This window comes from Halichoeres trimaculatus, unplaced genomic scaffold, assembly GCF_033239565.1.
Source record: "Halichoeres trimaculatus isolate MK-OKI-2021-1 unplaced genomic scaffold, fHalTri1.1 fHalTri1_scaffold_9, whole genome shotgun sequence".
Classification (NCBI taxonomy): domain Eukaryota; kingdom Metazoa; phylum Chordata; class Actinopteri; order Labriformes; family Labridae; genus Halichoeres; species Halichoeres trimaculatus.
The window spans coordinates 119,667-142,500 of NW_027437188.1; the positions used below are offsets into that span (position 1 = coordinate 119,667).

At 43.3% G+C, this 22,834-nt stretch overlaps 1 protein-coding gene across 4 annotated transcripts in view; it reads right to left on the bottom strand.

Moving 5' to 3' along the window:
- Positions 1-195: 195 nt before the first annotated feature.
- Positions 196-22,834, bottom strand: part of ecel1 (endothelin converting enzyme-like 1) — a 106,584-nt gene continuing 83,945 nt past the window's right edge. For all 4 annotated transcript variants that reach the window (XM_074680149.1, XM_074680148.1, XM_074680151.1 and 1 more), the window contains exons 13-18: positions 16,228-16,295; positions 15,445-15,569; positions 13,927-13,992; positions 13,224-13,319; positions 8,073-8,149; positions 196-5,170 (exon numbers count right to left, since the gene is read on the bottom strand). In XM_074680149.1, coding sequence (XP_074536250.1) covers positions 5,071-5,170; positions 8,073-8,149; positions 13,224-13,319; positions 13,927-13,992; positions 15,445-15,569; positions 16,228-16,295 — 532 coding nt within the window. In that variant the 3' untranslated portion in view covers positions 196-5,070. The remainder of the gene's footprint in view (positions 5,171-8,072; positions 8,150-13,223; positions 13,320-13,926; positions 13,993-15,444; positions 15,570-16,227; positions 16,296-22,834) is intronic.

Consider the following 22,834-nt stretch of genomic DNA (forward strand, 5'->3'; position numbering starts at 1 on the left):
TGTGTGTGTGTGTGTGTGTGTGTGTGTGTGTATGGTTCAGAGTTCAGTGTAGAAACATGCACTTTCATCAAAAACAAACTGTACAGCCATAACATCCAGCATAAGTCTCCACTGTACAAAGAGTCCAATGATTCCACTGATTTGTACAAAAGTATTTTATAACAACACCCTTCTGTCTGTGTGTGTGTCTGTGTGTCTGTCTGTGTGTGTGTCTGTGTGTCTGTCTGTGTGTGTGTCTGTGTGTCTGTCTGTGTGTCTGTCTGTCTGTGTGTGTGTCTGTGTGTGTGTCTGTGTGTGTGTCTGTGTGTCTGTCTGTGTGTCTGTCTGTGTGTGTGTCTGTGTGTGTGTCTGTGGGTCTGTTTCTCTTATGAACAGAGTGTCGGCGCCTTTGATTGGATGATGTGACCTCACACGCGCTCTCACTCCATCCAGGTGATGTGGAAGAGGTGAGTGCAGACTCTTAGGGTGGATCCGAATAGTCCTTCCTAAGTCCTTTCCTATCCACTTTACCTTAACCCCAATAAAAAACGTCACAGGGTCAAGGGAAGGAGGGGAAAAGATGAGAGGAAAGGAGAACTGCAGCCAAAGAGGAATTCGACTGCACTTTCACTTTGATGTCATATTTATGTGACGACAGGCATGTGACGTAGGTAAGCCACGACGGACTACACTGTTTCGAAAATGAACTACAAGAAGTGCATTTGTCCTCTGCCTTATCTCACGGGGTGGTTTGGTGTCTTCACAGGTTAACATCAACAATCCATGATCATTTACCTGTGACGGTGTTTTGTCTTTGGTCATGCAGTGTGTGTTTCCTGCTCACAGCTGTGAGCTCTGTGAGAGCATCTATAAATGTTGACAGTCTGAAGCCTGATAACACAAGAGGACTTTCTGGATAATACAGCAGACTGTCAGAAACACTACACCCCCTGTTTCATTCACATCATTCATTATGAACATTGTTAGACTTTATTCTATTTGGAGTATTGTGAAAGTCCTCATTTGTCCTTCTTTTATTGATGTTAATAAACGTCATTACTTCTATCACTAGTGATTCATTGTTTCAGTTTGGAATTGCAACCAAACGTTTGGGGTTATAAATCTTTCTGACGTTCATACATCGTGAACACACTAAACACATTCAGGCAGACACATCATGGTAAATGTTAGAAAAACAACAGTACTCACATAATTTCTGTCTCTTCTCCATCGTAAGTTTCCGTAAACTTTCGGCAGGGGCTGTATATATATACACGTTGGTGTGTATATATACAGGTGCAGCAAGGCATTATGGGGCGGTTTTTTCCCCTTTCCTTTTGAAAAGGATGGTCCGGTGTTTCCTAAGCTAAAGGAGATATTAAAGGAAGCAACAACCCTCCTTTCCTTATCTTTTGGAGAATTCAAACAGCACTTATCATGGCTGACGCTTAAATGCTTCTGGGTCATTACCTCAGTTAGGAAGGTTCCTTATCAAAAAGGACTATTCGGATGCACCCTTAGTTTGGTTGAAAACACCAACGCTGGAGTTTCTCAAAGCTGCATTTTCTCTTACTGCCTGCAGGGGGCAACCCCAAGGGTTGTCTGGAGGGATGAAAACAGAGGAAAGAAGGAAGTGACATCTTTTCCTGCTTGTTTTATGATCCCAATCCAAGTATTCCCATGTGTGTGAGGGGATATCAATGCATTTATAACTCAAATCTTAGCAGATAACTTTCTCTTATTTCTTCTGGCCAAAATACCTTATTAGGCTAATTTGAACCCACATTTACATGAGAGATGTCGCTATAAAAGCTGTCGCGAGGAAACACTGAAAAGAGAGCACACTCTTGAAACCTTGATTTGTGATATTTTCCCCAATGTTTTCGGTTTTCCTTGCTTTTCTGTATGATTGCTTGATACATAATGATTTTAAAACAAATAATAAGAAAGTTACAAAAAAAAAAATGTGAAAAAAAAGCTGTTGTGAGGAGGATATGTTTTAATTGGACTGCAGCGCCACCTTCTGGCCCAGAGTTTCACACACACTGTCGTAGAGATGTGACTTTTAACCAGGTGTGAGTTTGTTTTGGAACAAATTTTTTTGCTCAAGTCAACGTTTTCCTGGAAACAATGCGCAGGGGCAAGGTATTTATCAGTCCAGTTACGTAGTGCTGTTCTTTGAAACATGACAAGAGGCAAAGGTTGTAAGTTTGTTCCATATGTCAGTTGCTGGGTATATGCTACAAGCAGCCAGGTGCTCCAACATGCTAATGTAGGCTAACGTGACAACAAGCTAACACTGTCAGTTTGTATGTAGCTTAGTAGCGGTCTATATTTAGCTCAGCTGGCAGCCCGGTGCTCTGAGACATGTCTGTAATGTGTAACGTTAGTGAATCCTGGTCATGTCCTGCCAGTCATCTACCAATCAGAGCTAACGTAACCTTACTCTTCATTTTATTGATAGACTCTCAAGTTTGAACAGACCACTGCAGAATAACTGCTGCACGTGGGTTGGAGGCAACATTAGCACAAACAGATTAGCCCCTGTGTTAGCCTTTAGCTTGTGCTCTATCTCTCTCCTGTTTTTCTTTCTTCTGCTCTTCTGTCCTTTTCTGTCTAATAGTTAGGCTCCAGTGTCCACCATCACTACTAAATTAATCACAAAAATCATTTTCAGCAGAGAAAAACACAGATCTCTCTTCTCTCTACAAAACTTCATCAGCCAGCGTGGTGTTGTCATGGAGACACAGGCGTGCTGTAAATCAATCCAGTCCTGATCAGGAAGCTAAGAAGTGGCATTGCAAAATAACACATGTTGGTGCTGATAATCTCATTTTAAAGTGTGCATTAGGATCAGGCATTTATCTAGCAGGGAGACTTTTTTGAGATCACTGAGAAACTCCTCACAGGAACTTTAAGTTTGAAACTGCTGCCACAGGGTCAGGGTTAGATTGACTACATGTTGCCTCAATGGTCTGTGTTTACATTTGCCACTATCTTAATCTTTAAAGTGTCAAAGAAAGCATGGGGGAATGTTTCCAGTTAGTCCACATGGGGGTGCAAAAAACAACCGAAAATTCGTCACAGGAGCTTTAATGATGATTTAACTTCCTGAATGGGCAGGTATTTTTTTTTCTCATTACAGTCAATCATATCTTTCAAAACTGTATATCCTGTAATGTTTGTCTTGACTTGTCATGTGAATGAATTTTACTGAAGTGTTGACTCTAATTAAAGTTTGGACTATCCCTTTAAGAAGTCTTGTTAGAGCCTGACATGTAACAAAGAGCCAAAATAAACAAAATAATGTTATTAGATATTCTAATCATATTTCAGGCGTAGCACTTTTGCTACATAAATCGACTAGTTAATATAGCTGGGGTTGAATAGGAGCAGCTGTCTGCTGGTGTGAAGTCACTCTGTTAGTGTTGTTTTAAGACATACACAGGTTTGACATGCTGTTAATAGTGATCATATCCTCATTTTAAGGTGGTTTTCTCTCAGTACCTGGCCTCTGGCGCACTCATCTAAATCACCAGTTTTGACTCCTCTTCACTGGAACTATGTTAAATGGTCCCAGTTCAAGCAGAGCGTCTTAAAGCAGAGTGTAAGAGGTCTGTGTGTCCATCCCCTGGTCCAGAGATACAGCAGCCCAAAGCAGACATGCATGCAGACATTTGATTCACTCAGTTTTCATGTGATGACAAGCTTAATTCGCTGTTTTCAGAAGATCTTGATCAAAACTTTCATCCCTAAGTTAAGAAAAATAAATAATAACTACATTCAACCAATTCAAGGCAGGATATTTACCCTTGTGTTTGTCCCTGCCTGTTTCAATTGTGCAGGGTGCAGGGTCTGATCTTTTCTCTGAGGTACAAACAGAGGCAGTATGGGGGGAAGAAGGCGTTATCTACCTCATTAGAGTGGACACTGGCCGTATGCCATGTCATGATCCAGCTGACCACGATGACCAAACCAGAAAATCACCCTATCATCAAAAAATAGCTTTGTTAACTTAGAATAAGAAAAAAAAAAAGGATTGTTATTTCTAAACCAATCAGTACCGTTGATGAGAAAACAACCAGCATCTCATGCTGAGGAGGAAATTAAATGTTTGGATGTTTGTCTACTCGGGGCTTCCGTAACAAAGAGGGCAGCAGAAAAAAATGCAGAGCCTGAGGTATCCACAGGGCGGATTACAAACCCAGCGGGTGATGCTACAGCAGTTACGTCCAGTCCGTAAGGAAACATCCAGATATGAGTGCCCTGATCCCATTGGTGCTCTCAGATCAGCTCGTCCAATGAGATCAAAGTGTTGCTGTAAAATCCAGAGAGGGGAAATCTTGTCTTCCTTCTTTTTCGTCTTCTTCAAATGCTGCTTGTGATTGTACTGTGGAGTTGAATGTAGATACAGACCCAGAGATCCTTCATTCGGTGAAAACTTTGCTTCAAATCTTGAGAAACACACCCTCCTTCTTTTTCTAAAAAAAGTTGACAAATCTTTAAAAACTTTACAAACACCCACAGCAACAAGAGGACCAAATGCAGGCAAACGATACGACAGTCATGATCTGTGGAGAGTGAAGCGTTGCCCTCTGCAGCCACCAGAGGGCAGCAGTGTGACACAAATCAAACTCCCAACACAACATTTTGACACGAAGCACGAGGATGCTACTGATCTCAGCTCCTTGGAGATCCATCTCTGTCACATTCAGGACTGAAATCACTGCTGCTGCTGCTTTTCATTTTCTGATACACTGAAAGTTTTCTGCTGGATGCTACAAAGTAGAGGAAAACTGAGGAAACATGTTGCTCCATGAAAAACCAAACAGATGATCAACTTTAATGTGTGATAATATCTGCTAAAATAGAAAAATAGATGATCTGAAAATAATTTCAAATGTAGAAAAATAGATATAAGAAGGTGATTTATATGTACATGACACATGGTTTTAGATGAAAGGATTCTGTCCGGCCGAGGACAGGACTCCCACACCATCCTGTGGGCTCTGATGGATGGAATAAAGGGCAGAATGTGGGGTGGAGGTGGAGGGTGGTGTAGCAGAAGTTTGTCCTTGGGTCCACAGGAGGTCACCACACAGAGCATTTGTCCACAGGGTTCATCGGCGTTCCCCTCGGACAGTGGAACACTCGGGCAAACTCGTCAAACTGGGAGACGCTGCCGATCACTCTGCAGGACGAGAGAGAGAGAGGAGAAAATTCAATGACAGCAAACTAACCAGTCCTCAAAGACGCCCTCCACATATTTATGGTTTGACTTTAAAGAGCCACCGTGTGGACAGAGGAGGAAGCATCTCTTCACACGTCTGCAGAATAAAAACCTCTTGACTTGGTTCATGTGTTTGTGCTGAGTCTCAGTTGGACTGTTGGTAAGAAGTTACACAGAGGCCTCGCTCGGGCTCTCAGCAGTGGAACAAACCGAAAAAAAACTCATTTTCCTCTGGCTGTCTTGATTTACTGAACTCGTCCACAGACAGCCCAGATCCATGCCCATGATAACACACGTGCACTGATTATTCTTTGGTGTTGTTCCCTCACAATCTATACCCACAATCCCCCTTTACATTTCACTCATTTCTTTGTGAGACAGATGCACCAAACGTTTCTTCACAAAGGATGCCAGACCATGTTTCAGACCAGCTCTAAATCACAGCCCCGTCTCTGGTTAGGCCTCCAGTATTAAAACAGAATTGTTGAGTTTAAGGAACTACAACTATGAAAATATATCTTCATAAAAAAAGATCAGAGCATGCGTTAAAATCTAGGACTACAACAAACATGAGGACCTGTCTCTGCCCATCTGTCCTACCAGAGCCACCGACAGCTCCAAACAGTCATCATGATGAAGATTTGTCATCATGATGAAGATTAGTCATCATGATGAAGATTAGTGTCAGACTTAGAGTGAACATTAGTCGCTGCTATCCAAAAGAGAAAAGAGAAACAACATGCTGGATGTGATTTTTGTTGGAAAAAGATGAATCAGCTTGATTCAGTTTTATGCATTTTACATTGTCATAAAATCTGAACAGTGGTTGGCTGGAAACAGCAACAGGCAGTTCTGTTGGGGACTTTGTGCCTTTATTCAGAGAGGGCAGGAGAGGGGTCAAAGGTCAGAAACTCTGCAAGCCACCCCACAGGTCAGACTGTAGCTCCTTTCTGTGCAGAAATCTACTCTCAGAGATCCATAAACAACTATCAGATTTCTGTCAGGAAGAACCACCATGTCCTCTCATTTGTTGGTGTACCAGCTTCTTGCTCCTCACACACACGCACACACACACACACACACACACACACACACACACACACACACACACACACACACACACACGCACACACACACACACACACACACACACACGCACGCAAACACGCACACACGCACACGCACACACGCGCACACATACACACACACACACACACACACACACACACACACACACACACACACACACACACACACACACACACACACACACACACGCACGCAAACACGCACACACGCACACGCACACACGCGCACACATACACACACACACACACACACACACACACACACACACACACACACACACACACACACACCAAAGTCTGCTTCGGTTTAGGGTCACTCAGACTGAAAGCATCTCAAAGATAGAAACGAGTAGAAACCATCCTAGTGCATAAAAATGAAACAGAGAAAGAGTTTGCACTGCCAGGACACTGAAACACGGTGAGGTCAATAAAAGAAATGGAAAAAGAAGAAACTTAAAATGACGTGCAGTGTGTCTTTAGTGTACACAGACAGCTGTACAGAGGAGATGATGGCTCTGAAGGCAAGTTTCAGCTACTCATCAATGAGAAGTGGAAGGGATGTAACGATACACTCAGAACACGCTTCGTTATGATTTCCAATACCAGGTTAACCATGCCATTTTCTCATGTTCTTTTTAGCAGAATGTGCCTGCAGTCAAAATGTGACCGAAAAGATTCTTTGAGATATTTCTGCAACTGCAAAACACAAACCATGCTGTGAATGCAAAATTTAAAACACACAAACACACATATGCAAATATATTTAAATGTATAAAAACTTCCAAATATATTTTATTTTTTAACAAATTAAAGAGAATTCCCTTTTTGATTCTCTGAGGTAGGGCAAACTGTGAGAAGCAAAGTGTTTCCTTTTCTGAAAAGTGCCACTGAAATTATATTTTATCTGGAGTAACAATAAATAGATAAATAAAAAAAGATTTTTAAACAGATCTCACATCAAAATAACTTAAAGAATAATACAATTAAACCAAACCTCTCAAATAAACAGTCTCAGGTTTGCCTGTGTTCCTAGTTTAGGATCTACATACTCACAGCTCTCTGCTGTTTAAATAGGGCATCACAATCTATGTCTTTATTTCAGCTGATTTGAATCTTCACACATTTGTAATGGATTTTCAACCATCTTGTGATTACATCCCAATGATGAGGAACACCAAACTTGGGACAACTATCATTGATCTTGATTTTTGGCAGATATTTTTTTTTATGAATAAAATGTTAAACTGTATGGTGGCACATAGCATTCACCTAAAATAAAAAAAAAAAAAAAAAAAAAAAAAAAAAAACAGCTGTTTTTACAACATAACTATCTCATTGAAACAGTCTTGTTAAATTTATTTTTATGAATCTGAAAAAGTAAAGGAATTCCTGAAAATCTTTAACCCTCATCTCGATTAAGAAACATGTAACTGTTAACTAAAACACATTAAAAGCCCACCCAACCTGTGTTGACCCCGCACCTCTGATTGGCAGCAAAAACATGCAGCAACGAGTCAAGCAGCAGAGCATCATGGGAAATCCGGTTTAATGAAATACTATCTCATAAAAACAGGGAAATCTAAAATAAATAAAAAACTGTTTTTATGAGATAGGTTGTAAAAACAGGATTTTTTCCCCCAAGTGAATGCGATAAGCCATGGTTAAATTGGGCAGAAAAATGTATAATAAAAGATTATATAGACATATATAATTCTACATTATAAGAATATTTATTACCTTTTGTTATTGAAAATCTGTGTGTAGGTGTGTTGTACCTGTAGTGCTCAGGAGCATGTTTGTCAGTCAGCAGCTGCAGGTAGATGGACTGAGATCTCCTCTTCATGCACCAGTTCTGGAAACACAACACAGGTTTAATATATGCTGGCTAGTTAAAAACTAAAGGACAATTCCCCTTCTAAATTGTATCTTTGCATTTTTTTAATAGAACCTCCCGTCAGCGATCAGATGGAGTGTTCAGTTAGAGCTTTACTTTGCTGTGAGACTCAGAACCATCAGGCTGTCCGTCCACCCTGAACATGCAGACATGCTAACCCAGTGCAGGCAGTTCACTGGTTATTTCTGTGCTGTAAGTTAACCCTGGTGTAAATCACTGCACTGTACCCAGAAGCACATCTCCACTGTGTCTGTGTCACTCTACACTGTGAATTTCAATGACACCACTGGGTTTGGTGATGGCTGTGATAGTTAGCGGGAGCAGTGGTGGTCTGGTGCTCAGAGCCATTTTACCATCATCAGCTGTGTTTCTGAGATCCCTCTGATGGTGATGCTGCCATCAGCTGATGTGGGGATGATACAGAACTCCGACCTGCTCTCTGGAATCTCTTGCTCCAGCTGAGAGCGGCTGCTCAAATCATCCAACATTTTAAAGTCTCTGCAAATTTTGTTCTAAATACCAATAATACAGACCAGAAATTAAAGCTCTGAGTGTGGACCAAAGTCTGAAGAAAAATAAGTTATCATTGCTGTTAGAAAACTGGTGGAAGCAGAACAAGACTTAAAAGAAGGGGTATTTGGCTTTCCCATATTTTAAAATGGATCTGTAGTACCAATGCTGGATGTTCAGAGTGAGTGTGTGCAGATTTTCCAGCCTCTACATGTTCACATGTTGTAGAAATCCCTGAATGGGCTGTGTAACTGATCAAAACACTCTGTGATGCATTCACTGGACCTTGTAATTGTCAAACACAGCATACGTTGCTGTACAGATATATGATTTATTAATATTATAAATAATGTGTATTAAATGACATTTGGCTGTTGCGGAAAATACTTTAACATTAGTTATCACTGAAATAAATACCCTTTTGCAGTGTTTTAGGAAGAAATAACTGTAAATCCCCAGCCGTTCGTGAGAGACGCAAGAGTAATCACATCACTGTCAGCGGCTGGCGAGTGAGTCAGTAGTGTCCAAAATGTTGTAATTTATCTGATGTAGCAGACTATGGGCTCTAACTTCGTGGCGCAGTGCAGGGGGCACAAGCTTGGCGCAGCCTGCGCAGTGTTAATTTCGTGCTGTGCACCTCCGTGCGCTGCCAATTTGACGATTTTGTAGACCGTCTGCGCAGAGGTGGGTGTGACGGCGCGCCAGGGGGAGTTGACGGAGCACCAGGGGGAGGTGTCAGCAGATTCATGTTGGTGCAGTGACAATTTTGTGCCAAAAAAGTGCGCTGAAAGCTCGCCAGCTCCAACCTGGTCTATCCTCGGCGCAAAGCGGAGCGCACCCCACGCAGCTGTAATTTGGTGACAGGCGCACATGTGCGCACATGTCATCAAAGCCTCAGAGGCAGGTTTCCAGAGTGTCAGGTACATTTTAATGCAGTAAACAATCACAGCAATCACTATTTAATGTAACTGTCTGAACCAACATCTACATTTATATCTATATTAATTGTCCTGTCACATCTGATGTCAGATTAAAGCGTTTAATTGAAATCAGCTGAAGCAGTGATACAAACTAATGACTTCACATCTCTCAGCCAACCACAAACAGCCACATCATCCCAGACGGAGTATATTCCACTTCTCTTATTTCATGAAATTCAAAAGAAAAAAAGACTGCTTGCTGAATAACGGTAAGACACTCAGATTTGTATTAAGGATTTACCTGTGAATGACAATATATCAATATATATTATTCTGAACGTGATCTAAAAAGATGGAGTACATTATTGTAAGGAGGATGCAGAGGAGGAGGAGGAGGAGGTACCATTTCACTCCTATTCATGGCACAGGAACAGATTACATCTGTCCTGCCAGGTGGTCCACATGGTGACACGCATCGTGGCCACCATGTGCCTCTTTTGATCACTGAGCTTTCTTTTGCCCCATCTCTGTACATCATTGAAGCACTTTTTACACTGAGCGGTGGTTCACAGAATATCTGGGCAAACCTGATTAACAATATTTGTAACTTCATCCCAGGCTGTTTCTGCATCATCAGCCTGTGGAGGTCTGTTTGCAGTACCATATATTCTGGTACTGCGAGCTTGAACCTCCCGGACCAATACATCAGTTTCCTCTTCGTCCATGATAAAATGAAATTGTCACTGCGCCTCGCCCGCAGCAGGGCATTTAAAGGCGAGGAGAGGCGCTCATTTGATTGGTGAAAACAGCGCTTGGCTGTGTTAAACCCACTCACGGCTTTTCTCCTCCCTCTCTGCCATTTGCGCAGAGAGAGGAGTGGACGCGCTCCTCTGCGCCTCTGTTGGCACAGCAGGAAACTTGCAAAGTGCGCCGGTCACACCCTGTTCGTGCGGCGAAGGCCGGCGCAGAGCAGGTGTGCCTGCTCTGCGCACAATAAAAAACACACAATAAGCTTGTTTGTGGACTCTGCACCCTGTGCTATAGAAGTTAATACACAGCTCATGGCATAAAATCATCAAAACAGAAGCTTTTAGAGAAGAATCATCTGCTTCTGCTGGTTTTTACTGTTCAGAGGAAAAACTACGGAGACCAAACTGTTCCCTGAACCGACCTCAGCGTGTTCCTCTGCTGTCAAACTGATGTTTGTATGTAAGAGCAGGAATCAGGACAGGAAACAAAATCCTCTCTGTGCACTGTGAGCACCTGTGCTTTTCACATTAGTGTGTTAACATGAAGCATTTATCTTTTTCACTTCTCATCTCAGTGATGAACTAAAAGCCATCATACCCTCATCTATAACTTGGCTGTCAGGCTGAGCCTCTGATGCTCCTAAGTGGCACAGATCTTCTCCCGCTGCTTCATTCACAGATATTTGCTTTTGAAAATGGTCAGTGCCAAACACTTGCAGCGTCAAAGTTTAAATATTTGCTCTCGCTGCAGAAACCGTCTCTCATCTCTCTGCAGGAACTTCATGTCGGTCCACTTTGCTCCAGGTATCACAGAAGCCGACAAAGACACATATTTCCGTTGCTAGGCGCTGCCCAAGTAGCTGCCTGTTGCAGCAGCTCTCTCGTCTTTGTCCGTTTCTTGTAATTTTTTTTCATCTCTTTTACGTAATCTTTGTATTTGGAGTGGATCATCACTTTGTTTGGTTCATTGTCGGTCACGGACACCAAACTTTTTATAGCTTCAGCGATATTTTTACTACTTTTCTCCTGTGTTTGTCTGGAGATCCTACATGTAACCATGGCTGCATTGTTTACATGTGAACTCAGCTGTTAGCAGCCTGTAGCATGTCAATGCTAACTAGTGAAGGGCTTGATGATTTCCCTCGAGCTGAGGAGGAGGAGGTGAGGAAGACGTGCTGGTTCTCGGATGTGAGCTGGGAGGTGACGACGTGGACCTGTCCTTCCATACATCGTTGTTGGGAACGTGGGATCCAGCCCCGGGGGATGGACAAGCTAGCCGTGCTAACCCAGCGGCATCGTGCTGTTCATGGACGTGGCTGACGGAGCTGACATCGGACGCCGGATTGGAGGAGCTTCGCCTGCTGTGAGCAGACAGGATCCAGGAGACAGAGACTGAACAGACTGCTGGGGAGGCTCAGTCCTGGACCCTGTGGAGGTGGAGACTGGCTGGGCTGGAGAGTGGTGGACGAGTGGTGGACAGGATGTCGTCATCTAATTTCTTGTGGACCTTTTTGCACTTTCTATACTCTTTCTTACTTTTGATTTCTTAAATGCTGCGGTGACTCCTGAATTTCCCCTCGGGGATAAATAAAGTATTTTCTATTTCTATTTCTATATTTCTAATAACTGTGATATAATCTGCTGGGGTCATGACCTGAAGGAGGCACTTTCAGTGATCCGTTCAGACATGAGTGACTTCAAATCATGGTTTGATATAAATAAACTTTCATTGACTCTGAGCAAAACAAAAATCATGTTACTTGGGAATGGCAGAAAAATTACGCAAACAAAGGTTTGAATTGATGAGGTGGACAATGAGAAGGTGATGGAAAGTAAATTTCTCAGTGTAATTATTGATGAAAATTTTAACAGGAAACCTCACATAAAACATTTACAGGTCAGAGTCTCTAAAACCACTGCAGCATTAAATAAGGCAAAACAGGTTCTGGATCATGAAATGTGAAAGTGAGACTTCACTTCCCGGAGATGATGTCACTGCTGGAAATGCTCTTGTGCTGGTGCTCTTCCTTTGTTTTGGCTGTGTTTTAAAAAGTCTGTCTTGTGCTGACACGCTGAGTAAAAAATGCTACAACATGTTTACCTGAAGTTTGTCCTGCAACAGTGGCATTCCAGGTGCTTGGAGTATGAAAGAAGCACAGGAACATAGAAAGGTACATTGAGGTAAAAACAAAAGCAGCGATTTACTCGGCATGGTAGCACGGTAAGTTTTGACTTCCTCTCACTCTCTTTTGAACATGCAAATGACGACTTTAATTGGCTTCTTGGTTGCTGTCGCTGTTTTTATGTTTACTTTTGTTTATGTGTTGATTTTGTTATGTATAAATATTGGTGAATTTGTTCCTGTCCTGATGCTCTCTGGCGCCTCCTAGAGGAATCATGCCTCTCTTTTTAGCACACTCTAGCAGACTACAGCAGACTGGTGTCTTGTTTAGCTCCATGCTACTTGTCTCCTGCTAATGCTTCAGCAGATATAAACAGAGTACCAGACTGAAGCCACAGGTGAAGAAATACACCTGCGGGCATGAGCAGATGCTCGTCATCACCTGTAGCTGTGGATGTGACAGGTAGAAAGAACCCTACAAGTGCTGTTTGTCTTTCCCTGCAGCTGCATCACACAACTCCTTCTGAAGAAGACGTAACAAACATAGATCAAAGCCAGCAGCTCAGCGTTTTACAGGCAGGAACACAAACGCTCAGACAGAACTGATGCCAACTCCTCTGAGATGCTCAGTCAGTGACTCTGACCCTGATCCTGGAGCCGTGGTTCACTGAGACTTCTCTGATGAAATGAAAACCCAGAGTGAAAAAAGAAACGTCCAGATGCTTCCGTACCTGTGCAAAGGCGATGAAGAGCAGCTGTTCGTGTGTGTATCTGAGGCCGGGCAGAGGTCTCTCTGGGCCGTGTTCTCGCACCCACTTCTGATATGCCTGGACAGGAGGGCAGAGGTGTGTGGAGGCAGTGAATAATGAAAGACGGGAGATTCAATTGAACTTATGAACCCTCAGCTCACATCAAAAGTGTCATCAGAATAAATAATGATGTGAAAACATAAAGGACATTTACATTCTCCTCTGGCTCGGTTCCTGAAAAGCGTTGAACTCCTCTGAACGTCTCTAAATTCAGCCTGACTGACTGACTGACGTGTCCTTCAGGCGCCGGGTGACGCCCGCGCTGCATTTTAATCCCTTCACTTTAAAGATCCACTCTTTCTCTTTCTACTTTTGTTTCTGCGTGTGCTAAACACTCCTCGCTCCTGTGCTCACACACCCCGCACCGAGATGAATTACACAGCACACACACACACGCACACATACCCACACACACTCAAACATATTAACAATACAGAAATGTATTGTTAATATGTACAAATAAGCCTGAGAGCCTGATGAAGATGAAGAGAATGAAGAGGAAGAGCCGTGCACCAGAGGATGGAGCGACACACCACATACTGATAGAATTAAGCCTTCAGATTAAGATTTAATGAGGGGATTGATCCACAGTGTTTGAGTGATGATGCTGTCAGATGATACTTACATAGTAGGACAGCTTCAGACCCCCCATATCTGCGATGTTCTCCCCCAGAGTCAGACGTCCGTTCACCTACAGACAGAGAGAAAGCCTCAGTCTCACCTCTGATACTCACTCCAACCCTCTGAGCCTGAGCGCAGCTTTGCCTCTCAGATCAGAGGTTAAAGGTCACGGAGAAATCTTCCCCTACGACACCAGACCCTGACCCGTCATCAGCAGCCACTGACAGGGTGTATGTAAACAGATGGGATGCTAGAATGCTAGTCAGAAATGATTCTGAAGAGTTTGTTTCAATTTTCAAATGTTACTGCTACAAAAAACAGGTTTGTGTGTTTCCTGTGTTGCATGAAAAGTGTTGTCACCAACAATTCGCAGTGCATTCTGGGAAATTTCTCCCCATTTCTCACTCAGTTTGGACTGTGCCTCTGACAAATAATACTACCAGCCCAAATGCTAGGCCCTGCCCTCCTGAGGGCCACTTTCAAATGAAAATGCAGATGAATTTTCCCTTTCATTATGTTGTTAACCCCAAGTTCTTTATATTGGTAACCCCTGAATGAAGACTGGGGGATTCTGTTGGTCCCAGTTCAACAGATTATTGGTCACATGTAAAAAACCATCTCTGGTCGACCTCAGACAGAAAGAGCACACTCATAGAGGACATTTCACACTCGTCTTCTGGGCTGAAAAACAACGGCCCACACACAGAGTTGGCCTTCTACCCAACCGTCTGATATTGGCCAAAAATAAAAACATGTGCGCGCTAACAGACACAGGTTTTTTCAGAAAATGTGTTTTATTATGTGTGTGTGTGTGTGTGTGTGTGTGTGTGTGTGTGTGTGTGTGTGTGTGTGTGTGATCTTCTCAGATGTGTATCAAGAAAGGAGAAAGAAAGGAGGAGGGAGGAGGGGGAGAAGGATGACGAGGATGAACCAGGCTGCTCTCTTGATCAGTGGAGTGACTTTGCCTCTGCACAGTGGAAACGTCTACATTCAAGCTTGTGAAAAAACTGTGTGAACTCAGTGACATTGCATTGGACTGGATCATTGACAATTAATTTTCATTATGACTCAAATAATGCGCCCAGATTCTTGAAATAATAGTGTGTTTCCTCTATTCCATTTTCATTTTCATTTGAATTTTGTCCTGAATCTGCTTCCATAGTGTCGACTATTGTTGCAGACAAAAAAAGTTGAAAAAGAATCAAAATTGAACACAAATTTTCCAGTCCCTTCACGTGTATTTCAACCAATCACAGCGATATTTCATTAGTCCCATGTCTCGAGAATGACGGGTGTCTGGAATGACCTTCACATGGCATCAGGTCTTAAAGGGACACACACGAAATGGTTGCATCTGATCTAGAGAGGGTTGATACATTTCATCAAGACTTAGTGTGTAAATACACATTTCTGTATTTGTTAATATGTGTGTGTGTGTGTGTGTGTGTGTGTGTGTGTGTGTGTGTGTGTGTGTGTGTGTGTGTGTGTGTGTGTGTGTGTGTGTGTGCGCGCGTAGACCCACCCTCTGGTTATAAACAGTGAAGTTGTCGTAGAGCTTGACGATACATTCGGCCTTGGTCTGGAACTTTCTGTAGGACTCCTCAGTCCACCACTGTCTGAGGTTTCCATGGCGATCATACTGGCCCCCTATGGACATGAACCATTGCATCACTAAGATGAGGGGCGAAAGGGCAGGGGAGGGGAGGGGGCAGTGTTAGCATGAAGACAATACAACCTGCAACTTTCCTTAACAGTCCAAAGAGTAGCCTCAGAGTCAAACCACGAGCTTCACTCACGCAGCAGATAGACTGAATCTGTCCAGGCTGAAGGTCCAGACATTAAAAAGGTTTTTGACCCGTCAGCTTCCTTCAGACAACAGTGAACGTAAACGCACGCATTTCTTGTCGGATCCCCTCTGTGACACCTCAGAATGATGTTTGAACATCACTCATGCTTCCTGGCTGAATGTGGTTTGAGGGGGAAACTAGACGTGGTGAAAAAGGGTCAAAGGAAAAAGCTGGCCAGCACTCTGTAGAAGAAGCTGTGAGTGAACAAAGCTTCAATCACAGTCACAAATAATCCAAACTGTGCGCACTCTTGATCAGACTCTGATGTTTTTTAAAGGGCAACTCTTCAGACTGGAAATGAAAGTCAGAGATTGTGGCTGAAAATAGTCTTTGTGCACAGCTGCAGAGTAACACAGACGACATGAAGGAATAAGAATGATCAGGGAACCTTTCTGTGAGCTTCAAACAAACACTGGACTCACAGTTACGAACACGTCTGAGCCTCATGCCTTCCTTACCCCAGTCATCATATCCATGTGTCAGCTCGTGGCCGATTATGGCCCCGATTCCTCCGTAGTTCAGAGACCTGCAGCAGGAAAGAGACAGACAGGGACATTACACAGACGTCAGTGTGTTTTCAGCTTCCTATAGCCGGGCGTTTTCAAAAACAAATATCCCCCCTCATTCCTATTCACAAATACTTTCATCCACACATAACGGGCAAATCCACCAGTAAATGCAGCTCAAGGCATTTCAAACCCATATTTGTCAGTGTTTTTCAGGCGAGCAGTTTGTGCCAGCCAATCAGGATGAGCCCCTGTCATTCAGCTATGACTTTGCTAACCAAAAACTCTGTTTCCTGGTGTCTACACAAAATCATGAAACCAAAGGTTCCAAATTCTTCACTTTGGCCAGAGTTTTGAGAAAACCTGGTTTTTAGTGACGTCACACTGTGGTTTTGTGTGGATGACAGGCATTCACTTATAAAAATATATGTGGTTTCCCAGATACCTGGAGAGCAAATTCATTCCGCTCCTCCTGCTCCTGCTTGGCGGTTGTTGATTGGCCAAAGACGGCTAACTGCGAGTGAGGAGGCTGTAGAAGCTACAATAAGTTTAGCCGTCTCTTTTCTTTGCAGTGTAGCTGACGTTGTCCCTTTGATGAGGTCTGTATCTGTCCATGTTCCTGCTTATTGTGTATGGTGGCGGGAATTCAGAACAAAAAGCAGGGCAGAGTCTCAGAGTGGGGAGCTCAGATGTTTTTGTTGACCGTCACCTTTTCATCGTCCCTTTCTATCGTTCTACCATCATTATTTGTTGAGTTTTCACCAGTAACGTGCAGTGAGGTCCATGACGAGGGAGGCAGGCAGCCAGCTAAAGTTGAAATTTCTATACGTGTGTGTTATATATATGGTGCACTGCTCACATTTGCTAATACAAACTGTTACTGGCCAGCCCTGCCCTTTTAACACAGTGACAGTCTGTGCTGTGTGTGTGTGTGTGTGTGTGTGTGTGTGTGTGTGTGTGTGTGTGTGTGTGTGTGTGTGTGTGTGTGTGTGTGTGTGTGTGTGTGTGTGTGTGTGTGTGTGTGTGCGCGTGTGTGACATAGCAGAAGGAGAGACGGTCTGAGTGCATGCATGGTGTGTGTGGGGCGGGAGTATTTTGGTCTTTGTTTCCTCAATCAATGTGCGGTTGTGCACAAGGTGCACCTTTTTTTCCTCCTCTTTAGTCTTTTCCCTCACTTTGGCCCGGACTCCTAGACACTGGATACCAGCAACGAGCCAAGTAAATAAATGTTAATCAGCTTTCCCATCTACGGTTCAGAGACAGACTGAAGTCCCGGAGTTAACAAGACGAAATGCCAATTAAAACCTGAAACATACGTTCACCTTCATTTCTACAGGATTTACATCACAGGAGAAAGAGCAAAACACAAACAAAAATAACCCGTATCTCAACAACACAAGAACACAGGCCAGGCACCTCCGATATACTCTATTAAACGTCTGCACTAACAAACTATCGCCAGACCTCAAAGACGGTGTGGTATTACAACCTGCGGAGGCAGAGAAGCGCTGAGCCTCATTGATGCCTACGTTAATCAGCATTAGACCTTAGTACGCATGCACCAACCTGCAAAACGTTGTGATTTCAAGTAAACGGTCTCTCTCTTTCTCGGAGTCTCTGCCTCCGACGCACATTACAAGCATGAAGCCAGCTCGAAACACTGTCCGTCCCCTCTGTTAGCCTCCCTCTTATTGACAAATCAGCAATTTCCTTTTTTTTAATTTTTAGTTATGACAAATTGTATACAAACAACTGGGAAAAAAAATATTTTCATGAAAAAAAAAAAAAAAAAATATATATATATATATATATATATATATATATATATATATTTTCTTGTTAGCCTAGGGGAGGCACTGCCTCCCCTGCCTCCCCTGACCGCACACCACTGGTTTTCATCAAGTATTATTTTCTACATTTTGCCTGAATTACATGTTGGCTTGTTTTGGATTTTTTGCACAATAAACCCTTTAAACTGATCACCGGACTTTTATTGAACTTTTTTAGATGAACCACAAAGGAAGAGCTTCACCCAGAAGCTGAACAATTGTTAGACAGCCGGAGCAAAGGCCTTTATTGATAGAGACAGTTGAGAGCACCAGTTTTTTTTTTTAAATAGTCCCAGGAAAACTCCATGGAGCTGTGTGTATATCTGAGTTAAAAATGCGAAAGTCGAGTTGTTTAGTCCCTAGTTTACACGCAAAGAGGAAAAACCTTTCATCATCACCTTCAGCATTCTTCCTGGATCAGGACATGAACCAGGTGCACAGTTTCCTGTAACTCATCCTTGGACACTCTGACTGAGGTGACTGACTGACTTTCAGACCTGATCTTCTGCTGTGACAAACCTTTTTTTTTTTTCCCTTTTTGCCTTTGGATTTAAACTAAACTTTTTTTTTTTTCTAAATGACCTAAAAATGGAACTTTTTCTCCTCTGTCTCCTTCTCTGAACTGAACTGAGATAAGCTTAATGAACTGAATTTTCCTTATGAACTGATCTATTTTTTTAAACCTGAAACCATCAGAGCCTTACTTTCCCTTCCAAAAACAGAGCAAACAAAACAAAACAAAAAAACAAAAAAAGAAAAAGAAAAAAACAAAAACAAAATCCAAACAAATACAAAAATAAAAAAACAAACAAAAAATAAAACCATTGTGTACTTCATATTTGTGTTTATCTGTATTGGTATGTTGCTGAATTCATTTTTGGTGAACATTGACTTTATGAATGAATGACTTTGGTTTGGGACTTGCTTTTGATATTATTATGATTGTTTTAGTTTTATACTCTTACATCCTTTGTATGGTTCATGATAAGTGTGCTGACGAAAAAACAAAAACAACAACAATAACAACAACAACAACAACACAAAAAAAACAATACCCCTAAGTATGAAATGAATTTTGTCAAAGATTCTCTGACTGGCACACGATGAGTAAAAAAACCTTTCAACAATAACAAAATAAAAAGTCACAATTTATTAACAGTCACAGTGTGGACATGGCCTAAAACAGGGCTGTGAAACTCATTTTCACTGAGGGCCGTGTCATCATAATGGTTGCTCTCAAAGGGCCAGATGTAACTGTAAGTTCAGTATATAATTTATCTAAAAGTGACTATATTTAGTGTAAAACAACTACTGCTTCAAAATGCACTCTCTGACTTTACAGTGAGGGAAACTTCTTCAGACACAATAAAGCTAGCTTTCACTGCTGCCTTGTTTTTGGTTGTGGCTTTCTTGAACTCATCCTGCTGCGATTGCAGTTTGCTTTTTAATATTGCTCTGTTTGTTGTTTTTTTGAAGGCTCACTTTGGTGTACTTAGCTCTGTGTTTGGTGTCAAAACGCCAACATCCATTGTACTCTTTGACCACCTCCACAGCCCCATAACACAAAAGACGGACCGTTTTTTCTCTTTGAAGCACAAACATACATCGGTCTTCTCATCTTTCTTGAAACAGCCTTCACTCTGCATCAAATTTTCTCTCTAGCAGCTGCTGCTGAGAAATGTTTGTTTCTGTTATAACATCTCACCATCTGATACTGAGCTGCAGCAGGAAGAAGCTAAGCTTGGCATCTTTTCCCGGATTAATATTTTTTTTTGAGGTCAGGGGATTTCTTCAGAATTCGTTTTCTTTGGAGACCTCAGTTTGTTATAAACATCTGAGGAAGCCTGGTCTCACCAGAGGTACGGACAGTTTTGGATGTGATATCACATCAGAAAGGCTTCCTGCTGTCTGGATCTCCATCCTCTCTCCCTGGCTCTCAGACGCTCTCTAAGGTGGGTCTGTATTCACATCCACACTCTGCAGAACAAAGCCGTGTGACTTTAGATTGATTTTAAGAGTCTGGGAGTCATTAGAGTCCGCTCTGTGGACTTCTCCCCTTGTTTTGTCCCGTGGTCCTCATTGCTAATTCAGCTCAGCCAGAGCAGATGAAACACAAGTTGCACTTGGGATCTAATTTTGGAGACTTGGGGCTCAGATTGGTATTAAATGAAAGAAGTTTAATGCCCCTCTTTCTTTTTGCTCTAACCAGACTGAATTAAAGAAGGAGGCTCAGCTTTGATTCAACAGTGACGCAATTCCAGAAGTTAAACCTGTGTTCTTTGCAGTGACCAGCAGGGGGAGACGCCACTGGTTGGAGAAACACTGACTGCATGAGGAAAACTTCCTTAAAAAGACGAGAACACATGATTGGATGACTCCAGAAGGGTATGGGGAGAAGAGCTGGTTGATGACACAGGCCCATAGAGATTGAACGCACCGATTCACAGATTCTGGCTGCACAACACATTTATGCTAGCTTCAGTCTCGTCTTTTTCCCATCATGTTTTTTTTTTACAGTAAAGTCTTTCCTCTCTTTTCAGAAAACTTCACTTCCTGCCCTGATGTGTTGCCTTTCTTTGCCAGTCTTTTTTTCCTGTTGAGATTTTTTTTTATTACTCTGTAAAAAGTTTCCCTGTAACAAAAAAAGGTAAACCGCTGGAAGCAAGGTGGCCAGAAATGTCCTATTATGTTCCAGTGAATGTACTGCAATTGATCCTCACAGTATAATACTGTATACAGTATATGAATCTGTAATCACACCGAAACAGTGACAACCCTGCTGTCAGTGTTTTACCCTTATTTTACAGAAAAATGATTTTTGTTGTAATGGTGTTCTGTAACCGTGTCAAAAGAGAAAACAGTGGATATGAGACCCTGCTGTACATTGAAAGGTTGTGCTAGGGGCACAGGCTGTCTGTGCTCCGCAGCAGTAACTGCCTGTATGTCCTAAAACCTACCCATCAACACATATCCTTAATTGACATAACAAATTGAACACACTTTAAAAATCATTCAGTATCTAGGCCTGTGCCATGTGAAGCATCCACAGCTGGTCTGTGCCACATAGAGCGTGGACATGCTGTCCATGCCACATAGAGCTCAGACAGCCTGTCCATACCACATAGAGCTCAGACTACCTGTCCATGCCACATAAAGCTCAGACAGCCTGTCCATGCCACATAGAGCTCAGACAGCCTGTCCACGCCACATAGAGCTCAGACAGCCTGTCCGGCCACATAGAGCTCAGACTACCTGTCCATGCCACATAAAGCTCAGACAGCCTGTCCATGCCACATAGAGCTCAGAAAGCCTGTCCATATCACATAGAGCTCAGACAGCCTGTCCATGCCACATAGAGCTCAGACAGTCTGTTTGTGCCACTTAGACCTCAGACTACCTGTCCATGCCACATAGAGCTCAGACAGCCTGTCCATGCCACATAGAGCTCAGACAGCCTGTCCGTCCACATGGAGCTCAGACAGCCTGCCCATGCCACATGGAGCTCAGACAGCCTGTCCGTCCACATGGAGCTCAGACAGCCTGTCTGTGCTACATAGAGCTCAGACAGCCTGTCTGTGCCACATAGAGCTCAGACAGCCTGTCCATACCACATAGACCTCAGACTACCTGTCCATGCCACATAGAGCTCAGACAGCCTGTTCGTGCCACATAGACCTCAGACAGCCTGTCCATGCCACATAGAGCTCAGACAGCCTGTCCATGCCACATAGAGCTCAGACTACCTGTCCATGCCACATAGAGCTCAGACAGCCTGTCTGTGCCACATAGAGCTCAGACAGCCTGTCTGTGCCCCATAGAGCTCAGACAGCCTGTCCACACTACATAGACCTCAGACAGCCTGTCCATGCCACATAGAGCTCAGACAGTCTGTTTGTGCCACTTAGACCTCAGACTACCTGTCCATGCCACATAAAGCTCAGACAGCCTGTCCATGCCACATAGAGCTCAGACAGCCTGTCCACGCCACATAGAGCTCAGACAGCCTGTCCGGCCACATAGAGCTCAGACTACCTGTCCATGCCACATAAAGCTCAGACAGCCTGTCCATGCCACATAGAGCTCAGAAAGCCTGTCCATATCACATAGAGCTCAGACAGCCTGTCCATGCCACATAGAGCTCAGACAGTCTGTTTGTGCCACTTAGACCTCAGACTACCTGTCCATGCCACATAGAGCTCAGACAGCCTGTCCATGCCACATAGAGCTCAGACAGCCTGTCCGTCCACATGGAGCTCAGACAGCCTGCCCATGCCACATGGAGCTCAGACAGCCTGTCCGTCCACATGGAGCTCAGACAGCCTGTCTGTGCTACATAGAGCTCAGACAGCCTGTCTGTGCCACATAGAGCTCAGACAGCCTGTCCATACCACATAGACCTCAGACTACCTGTCCATGCCACATAGAGCTCAGACAGCCTGTTCGTGCCACATAGAGCTCAGACAGCCTGTCCATGCCACAAAGAGCTCAGACAGCATGTCCATGCCACATAAAGCTCAGACAGCCTGTCCATGCCACATAGAGCTCAGACAGCCTGTCCACGCCACATAGAGCTCAGACAGCCTGTCCATGCCACATCGAGCTCAGACAGCCTGTCCATGCCACATAGAGCTCAGACAGCCTGTCTGTGCCACATAGAGCTCAGACAGCCTGTCCATACCACATAGACCTCAGACTACGTGTCCATGCCACATAGAGCTCAGAAAGCCTGT